This window comes from Saccoglossus kowalevskii, chromosome 10, assembly GCF_978046115.1.
Source record: "Saccoglossus kowalevskii chromosome 10, keSacKowa6.1, whole genome shotgun sequence".
Taxonomy (NCBI): domain Eukaryota; kingdom Metazoa; phylum Hemichordata; class Enteropneusta; family Harrimaniidae; genus Saccoglossus; species Saccoglossus kowalevskii.
In genome coordinates this window covers 35,154,347-35,164,157 of record NC_140650.1, presented here as the reverse complement: position 1 = coordinate 35,164,157, position 9,811 = coordinate 35,154,347, and the positions used below count along the sequence as shown (strand labels likewise).

Here is a 9,811-nt window from a genome sequence, read left to right as displayed (position 1 = left end):
TGCGACAACTGTGTGATCAGCGACATCATTTTGGGGCGCAATTGAACTTCAAGTACTTCTGCGAAACTTGCTGCGCGGCGATGCTGGCATCAAGTGTGTGTTGACCGAAGTTTGACCCAAAGTCGCGCACTGGACTGGCGCGTTGCTTTAGCAACCTTTTTCTTTTGTGGTCCGCGCGTCGATCTAGTAAAATTGTTATTATATCCGACGGCACTGTAATTACGCAACTTGTACTGTACTGTACTTGTACTGGCTTTGAATATATCAACGTTGTTTACTTAGTTCACTGCTTTTCTAAATACGCAAATTTGTTTACAATATTGCACGGGCTCTAAATATTTCAATTGTGTAATGTATTGATTTCACGATAATTACGCAAATTATTTTTTACTATTGTTAGGATGCTGACCCGGGGTATTGGGTCTGTGAATATTTCAATATTACCGACTTGATAATGCGTTGAATTTGTAATAATTATGCAAACATAAACATGGGCGCATTTAAATCATTGAAAAGGATAGTAGTCAGGTGTCTACGGAAAGTCAAGAAAATATTTTAAATACTTGTGATTCATCGATGTTCCAATGGTGAATTATTTTATTCGAAATGAAGTGAACATGTAATATAAACCATACTATGCGTCAAGTTAAATTTTACTATAATATAATAAACTCTGTACAGCGCACTTCGATTGCAATATTCACGTACATTTCGACTGAACTCTAATAACCACGCGTTTGAATTACGTGCGGCATTGGGCAATGACCTCCAGAGTTCACGCACTGATATTTAAATTCGGGCCATCCAGCTTGACGCAAATCAATATAGTTACTTTTCATTTGTTAAAAAAATCTTTCAACTCTCACAAATGCTATGAACGCAAAGAGTTAACTGGGGGTTAACTGAAAGCGAACATCATTTTTGGACAAAAAACACGTCAGTGCAAGATTATGTGTGCAAGGTTAGATTTCTAGAATGTACATGACCTCTTAACTCTGTGTTTTTTTTAATAATCATGTCGCATGTGAAACGCAGGAGACATTTTAGTTCGCCCATTTCTTGTTTACCGATCTTGAACTTTTTGTCTGGAATGCAATACAGACAAAGATTAAACATTACTGATAACAACCAAGAGGCTCGAATCATGAAGGCTTGGCTATTTTAAACTTCGTAAATAACATTCCTTTCAAGCATAGACTTTATTAAGTCTAATAAACGTAAGTGAAATGTATTTTAACGAGTAATAATACGCAACAACAATTCGTATGCAACATTGGTTTTATGCTTTTCGACTTCACAGTGAATCATTTTTAGCGTCATATTTGAAATAGCGCGCTCGATACAAGATGTCGGACGGGAAAATTGGGTCTGTAAAATACTTTGTAGGCTCAGTCAGGCAATATGTGGACCAAAACATCGCCCACTATTTGAAACATCGGCCATGGGCGGGGTTTAGGATGGGTAAATGTATTTCAAGAACAGAAAAACAGTGAATAGAAAATGTTGTATTGGTATTCTCTAATTACTAGTGAGACTAGTATTACAGAAAATACTCTCAAAGTACTAGTATCATGGATTTTCTACTAGAAACCAAAAGTCACCTTTAAGTATGTGTTTTTTTGAAGTACAAGGTACTACAATGTTTTCTGATATATATAAAAAAAAATTCTGTGACTTTTTTAATTTCAGTGTTAGATATTGATGTATTTATTATGATAACCTGAATATATACTCTAACCAGTGTATGTTCGTCCATATGTATGTTCGCTCACACGTCTATACGTTCGTACAGAGTCATATCAGGAGCACTGTATCAGATAGACATTCAGTGTTGTATTGAAGACATTGCACACTAGATCTGATCAACATATCCAATGACCATATTATGGTTATGTGACCTCATTAAATATGCATAAACATCATATCTGGAGCACTATTTCAGATAGACATTCAAACAGTGTTGTATTGAAGACACTGCACACTAGATCTGATCAACATATCCAATGACCACACATAGTCATGTGACCTCATTAAATATGCATAAACATCATATCAGGAGCACTATATCAGATAGACATTCAAACAGTGTTGTATTGAAGACATTGTACACTAGATCTGATCAACATATCCAATGACCACACATAGTCATGTGACTTCATTAAATATGCATAAACATAATATCAGGAGCACTATATCAAATAGACATTCAAACAGTGTTGTATTGAAGACATTGTACACTAGATCTGATCAACATATCCAATGACCACACAGTCATGTGACCTCATTAAATATGCATAAACATCATATCAGGAGCACTATATCAGATAGACATTCAAACAGTGTTGTATTGAAGACATTGTACACTAGATCGGATCAACATATCCAATGACCATATTATGGTTATGTGACCTCATTAAATATGCATAAATTTTATCTCTGGAGCACTAATGCAATTCAACCATTGCTTTATTTTAGACATTGGATACTAGATATAATTAACACACAGGTAGACAATTAGTGACAGAGGTATTACAATCAATGCAACAAGTGAAAGAAAAGCCATAGACCATATCACAATTCTAAATCATAGTGAATTGTTAGATGGTTCAAAAATCCCACAATGCACTATAGTTTACTACCTCACCTACCAGAAAATTTGTGGAAATAATAAATTTCATTTATTACGTGTTAGGCTTAATTACAGCCCCAAACGGAAACTAATAGAGAATATACCCAGGTCCAAAAGAAACACTCTAGGGTAGCATTCTCTTCTAAGAAAAAGGGGTCACCTCCTAGGGCGATCATGCACCCGAGGCCTGTCAGTTTCAATTCCCTTATGTTCCAATGCGATGTAGACAGATTATTTTTTTCCTCTACAAGCTGTACTGGAAAAAGAGGCAGATTACTGATCTTCACTGGGCTTTTCCTAGAAATCTAGTGTTTGTGTGATCGACTCTAACTTTTGCTATTACGGTAAGGCATTTCCATTATTAAGGCTCCAGTTATTGCCTGTTTTTGTTGAATTGCCAGCTCAGTTTGAATTCGCGTTGATTCCTTTTTTGGCGGGATGAATATCTCGCAAGTCCAGGAGCAGTTTCGATTTAGCAGGAGGCAGTACTGAGTCAGTGCACCTACCCTACTCCAGCGGGAGACGAGTCTGATTTCCTGCGGAGAGGGCAGTGGGCGCATGGCCGGCTGTTTAGTGGCCGGCTAGCTGATGCTATGGTTGTTTTGGTAGTTGCTCAGGGTCCAATTGAAGCAATCATTCTTGTTGGCTAGGGCTGTTTGCCCTTTTTCAGCCAACAGTTCAATCCAAAACCGCAAGAGGACTCAGGCAATAAGTTCCCCCGCTTAGAACCAGTACCAGTGAGGATCTAAGTGCTCACAGTCTCTTTCTAAGGAAGAAGACCGGTAGCGGGAAATGTCAGAAAAGGTCCAAGAGCGTGGCTCTTGTGGTAGGACGTTCTGGCACTTCTGGGGACCAGGGAGCCACAAAGTCTCTTTAAAGGCTTTACTGGCTGCCTGGGCATAGATGGTGGTATGACCCCCCCCCCCCCCCCGAGTCTTCGGGCTCAACCACCCTGTCTGTCTTTGTCCTCCTACGCTGGAGGCTGGAGTTCATGGAGCTGTAGTTCTGAACTCCGTCCGCTCCTCCCCGTTGGATCGCGCCTCAAGCAGTACACACCAGCTTGGTGCAGGAGAGTTTCTGATCCCTGGACGCTTGCAGTAGAGTCTTGGGGGTATCAAAGTCCTCTTCGGCCTCCTCCTCCTCTGACTACTAATCCCCCTCTGGTCTTCCACCGAGGGATGAGGTCAAGGCAGAGACGACCTGGCAGGAAGTAACCAGCCTTCTGGAGAAAGGGTGGTATGCCTAGTGGAGAGCCCCATTTAAAGGGTTCTATTCCCACATCTTCGTCATTCCCAAGAGTTGGGGTGGGGGGGGGGTGGCCCCCTGTCCTAGACCTTAGGCAGCTGAACGGGTTTGTGGAGCTCAATCGCTTCCTTATAGAAACACCTATTTCCGTACTTCTGTCAGTGCACTCAGGCGATTGGTTGGTGTCGCTAGAGTTGAGCGATGCACCACTCTTGCAGCCAGTATCTCAGATTCCCTTTAGTGGGCATGTTTACGAGTATACCGCCCTACCTTTTTTGTTTGTGCATGGCACTGTTTGTCTTCACCAGGGTGTGTTTAGACAGGTGACCCAGCTGCTCCACCGGTCGTCGGTTTATCTGAACCCATACCTCAACGACTGGTTAGGGCACAACTGAGACAGGCAGGTGTCAGCAGAGCATGTGCGTTTGATGCAAACGCTCCTCCACGAGTTGGGCATTTTAATAAATATAATTTAACACCATACCGTTTCGCAACCTAGTTTTTTCTGGGTATGCAGTTCGAAACAGAACAAGGGCTTCTCAGGCGCCGTGCGACTTCTTTGTGGAGCTCGACAGCCGACTCCGCTCGATGGGAACGGCTTCTATACACAAACTGATGCGCCTTATTGGCAGTATGACTTCAATTTGCCATCTAGTTTCCTCAGCAGCTCTCCTTCCTCGTCCGATTCAGAGGTGCTTGTTGGGCAGCTAGGCCCACATGCGGAACCTGGCGTTCAGGGTTCACTTGTCGGACCAAATCCTAGCGGCCCTCCCTTAGTGGAAGCATGCTCGGAACTTGGAGAAGAGAGAGCCCCAAGATCCGACAACTCATTACGAATGCGTCGCTCCAAGGCTGGGGCAGCCATCTGATCGACCTTCTAGTTCAAATGACGTGGCCGACCATGTATGCGGGCCGCCACATCTATTGGTTGGAGTTGTAGACTGTCCTACTGTCTCTGAAATATTTTCAGAAGGTTGTACACCACCACAGAGTCCTGCTTCAGACAGACAACACCTCAGTAGTGTCCCACAGCAAAGAGGGTAGACATGTTTCCCCACGTGTTAAAGCTAGCGGAGGCTGTCAATAAACTCGCAGGATTCCGGAGATCTCAAAATGTCTTCATTAACTATTACCTGAGAGACCTCCAATCGTTGGAGAAGGGTCTCTACAGGTTGGGACCAGTGGTGACGGGTTAGACAGTGTACGTGGACCTACATTTTGTAGCCCGCACCACCGTCTTCAGCCGAATCCAGCTTCCTTTTGCTTGACGCTGCTAGCTTTGATCTGTGCTATTGAACACAACCAATACATTGTTTTAATGCTATGTTTGGGCCCGATTTGATCGTTCAGGCAGCCAGCTTCAGTAATCTCCCTAAAGTGGGGGGGTTACTCTCAGGCACCCTGAAGAGTCACCTGTTTAGTTGTATCCCAGGACAAGACTCCTTGTTGGCGAGTAATTTTTGATTTCACCTTCCTGCCTTTTTGTGTCGAAAAATGTACATTTCAGCCGTCATAGCTTTCCCACCTCCGGTGAGCGTGCTACTCTGCCTAACGAGTAATAAATGCAATTTATTATTTCCACGAATTTTCTGGTAGGTATGATTAGGTAAACAAACTGGTTTGTACAATCCTAATAATTTAGAATTGCGGTATGGTCTATGCTGAAACATGTGGCTGTAAGCAAGGTCAAAACATACTTCTCAAAAACACTACCGGTAGATCTAAAAATAAAAATGACAACAAATGTGATGTCAAATAATAATAAATACATTTTTTATTGACATGGTCGTACAAACAGATACAGAATTAAAAATCTCAAAAAATAATCATTCATTCACATTGTTTAATAACTTAAACCCTATCATCTTCGTTTCAGTGTGCTCCTATGGTGCTGCATTACAGACTTAAACCAAGATACCATTAAATGTGTTTATATACTGTACATTGCTTGATAGAAAGAAAGACACCAGCAACTTTTAAATGCAATATTAGCGAACTTTCTAAAGATTGTTTTTTGCCCATTTTGAGTATATAGAAGAGGGGAAAGTATATCCCATGAGTTCCCTAAAGCATTCACTATTCAGTAAGCTTTGAAACAGGATGTAATTTTATAACCTCATAGTTGCTGTCGACATAGGAAGTAAAGTAAGCAAATAACACCGAATAAACGGCAAGGTAAAGACTATGTCTAATTATAGTAAATACGTACTGCGTGCGTGACTCGAACCGGCGCTCGCGTACGGCACCTAATCGCCTAGCTTCACGCCACTACACGTCTTCCCCTCGGCCACCGGGCATCCCCAAAAAAGGATGCTTAATAACCGAGCTTATTACGTGCAGAGAACATGAAACCCGTCCACGCGATACGCGCCACACAGCATGGCCAGAATGCGGCAAAGGCCTTCAGATCTGGCTGTAGTAGGATGGTGAAAGTAATGGTACAGCATTTTAACAGTGAATAAGTACTGAGAAATAATTTTTAAACTCATAGTTGCTGTCGACATAGGAAGTAAAGTAAGCAAATAACACCGAATAAACGGCAAGGTAAAGACTATGTCTAATTATAGTAAATACGTACTGCGTGCGTGACTCGAACCGGCGCTCGCGTACGGCACCTAATCGCCTAGCTTCACGCCACTACACGTCACTACACGGGTTTCATGTTCTCTGCACGTAATAAGCTCGGTTATTAAGCATCCTTTTTTGGGGATGCCCGGTGGCCGAGGGGGAAGACGTGTAGTGGCGTGAAGCTAGGCGATTAGGTGCCGTACGCGAGCGCCGGTTCGAGTCACGCACGCAGTACGTATTTACTATAATTAGACATAGTCTTTACCTTGCCGTTTATTCGGTGTTATTTGCTTACTTTACTTCCTATGTCGACAGCAACTATGAGTTTAAAAATTATTTCTCAGTACTTATTCACTGTTAAAATGCTGTACCATTACTTTCACCATCCTACTACAGCCAGATCTGAAGGCCTTTGCCGCATTCTGGCCATGCTGTGTGGCGCGTATCGCGTGGACGGGTTTCATGTTCTCTGCACGTAATAAGCTCGGTTATTAAGCATCCTTTTTTGGGGATGCCCGGTGGCCGAGGGGAAGACGTGTAGTGGCGTGAAGCTAGGCGATTAGGTGCCGTACGCGAGCGCCGGTTCGAGTCACGCACGCAGTACGTATTTACTATAATTAGACATAGTCTTTACCTTGCCGTTTATTCGGTGTTATTTGCTTACTGTAATTTTATAGTTTGAATTGTAGCTGCAGATGCATGTATTCCCGTGAAATGTTCTCAATTATATGTCAGTTTTTACACTGATAATAAAACACTGATCTGTGATGCTATAGCTATAGTGAGATTGACATAATATCAGCAAAACTCAACTGGGGCACCTCAATCATTGTGTTAGAAGCCATTTATAAAGTGATGTACTCCTTTATATAAAGTTTTTATATTACAATCATTGGTTTATTGCTTTCTCCTCTCCTATAGATAACTTGGAAATATAAATAAGTGAGACATGGATATTTGACACTGTGACGTAGTATAATATATATATATATATATATAATGTTTATTAACTCTTTTAAAAGTGTACAAAATGTTTTATTTTTTCTCAAATATTTTAAAAAGTTTTGTTGCTTATATCATATTACCAATAAGAGATTTTTAGTTCAATAAAATTATTTTTTCAAGTTTTAGCACAGTGAACCAAAAGCTTAAATGAGGCCAGAGTTATGTTTTGTCAAAAATACCTTTGTGATACTTGATGAATAGTGATATGTCATGCAACTTGACCTATATTTATGTTGGTCAGTTGTCCAAGTACTGTCTCATATCATACATTGTATGTTCATTGGGTATCACAAATGTCACATTGTATTATATAGATTAAACAATGTTAAAGAAATGCAGCTTTAGGCCTTCTATTAGAGCTGATAGCAATGTCCATCATGAACTCTCTGAAACTGCTAATTTATTAACTCCAATATATGTATGTGTTATCCTTGGGCGGACATCCGGTCATTTTCATCGCATGGCAACCATCACAGTGAAAACAAGGGCTGAAAACTTTCAGAAATGGTACTTTGGGATGGTTGTAGAGACTCCCCTGAACAGTGTAACAAGATTAATCCTGTGTGCGTAATGCATATTAATTTGATTGTTCAGGATTACTTCAAAGTTGAGTCTCAGATTTTCACCAGCCCGGCGTTCCTCGTTCATCAGCAGCGCGGAGAGCCCATAAAAATACGTGGTACAGTGGTGCGCGTCTTAGCAACGTGGAACGTGATGTGATATAGCTCCGCCCCGAGGATAAAGGGGGAAATAATAAGATTTGTATGAGATGATATGTGCCTGGATTTAGTGAAGTATGAAAGATTAAGGAAATTGTTTAAGAACCTGCCTTGTTTCATATAAGGTAGAAGCCTACTCGTAATTTTTGTCATAAGTCACATGACAATGTTCATTGGTTTATGATATGTACAATGTTGGAGCTATTGTCCTATGACATGATGATATAGCATTATTTTATGTCTTACAGTTACGTATTTTGAGCAACTTGTCCTAATATTTTGCAAAAATAATTAGTTTTAAAAAAAAGTTGAAAAAATGATTCTTGTTAAAGAAAAATTGCATTTTTTGACACTTTTTAAACCCAGATTTTTAGCTCCGTTGTCGACTTTGTCGAGCGGAGCTTATCATATGAGTGATTGTCCGTCCGTCGTTGTCCGTGTCAATGTTTTACTTTTTCGACTTCTTCTTGAAAACTACAAGCCTGAATGCTTTGATACTTGGTGTATATGTACCTTGGGTAGACCTCTCTGAGGTTTGTTCATTTCATGTTGATATCTTCAATTCTCTAATTTTGGTGAATATTTTTGTCATTTTTGGTAAAAAGTGATATTTTCGACTTCTTGTTAAAAACCGCAATTGCTTTGATATTACATATATAGGTACTACATGTGGACCTCTCTCAGATTTGTTCATTTTGTCATGATATCTTTAATTCTCTAATTTTGGTGAATATTTTTGTCATTTTTGGTAAAAAGTGATATTTACGACTTCTTGTTAAAAACCAATAGTGCAATTGCTTTGATATTACATATATAGGTACTACATGTGGACCTCTCTCAGATTTGTTCATTTCGTGATGATATCTTCAATTCTCTAATGTTGGTGAATATTTTTGTCATGTTTGGTAGAAAGTGATATTTTCGACTTCTTATTAAAAACTGTAAGTCCGATTGCTTTGATACTATACATATCGTTCATTTTCTAATGATGTCTTCAGTTCTTTAATTGAAATGTGCATTGCTAACAGCGGAGCTATCTCAGCCGATAGGCTGCTTGTTAAAATACATGTAGTTCATAACAAAAAGTACCCCATCATTAACAATATATTATTTTTTCAGCCATGTCACCAGCCTACAGTTTTAGATATGGCATATCATCTTTGCATAGAAACCAATGGTAAAAGCATTATAAATACTGCCAAAATGGCAACTGAAATACAACCATTATTTTCTCAAAAATAAGGATAGTGATCCCCAACTATTTTTAAGTCAATATCATTATATTGCCTTGGAGTATCATTTATTGCAAAATGAATAAATTCCAAGTATTTTCATTTATGAGTAGGCTTCTATTTGAAACCACTAAAAGTGTTAATTGAATTCATTTGAAATTTTTTGGTCAACAATTGCAGTTTTTTCTTTTTTTGGGGGGGGGGTCAAGTGTGTTTGTATGAAAATATTGCATAATTTTACCACCAATGTTTGCATTCCTAATGTGTTTTTTTGTTCATTTTCAGTGTGCAGCAGGGCTATGTGAATGATTTTATTACTTTCCCTTGTACACATACATTAATAAAATATATAAATAACTTGTTTAAATTACTTGTGTGTATCTCAATATACTTGAATGTGAAGTATTCCCATC

General features: G+C 39.7%; 1 protein-coding gene across 1 annotated transcript in view; it reads left to right on the top strand.

The window, feature by feature from the left end:
* The window catches only part of LOC102804814 (polycomb group RING finger protein 1-like), a 16,841-nt gene extending 10,834 nt beyond the window's left edge, over window positions 1-6,007 (top strand). Inside the window, 1 exon segment of the mRNA XM_006825997.2 lies at window positions 5,751-6,007. Coding sequence (XP_006826060.2) covers window positions 5,751-5,798 — 48 coding nt within the window. The 3' untranslated portion in view covers window positions 5,799-6,007.
* Window positions 6,008-9,811: the final 3,804 nt, after the last annotated feature.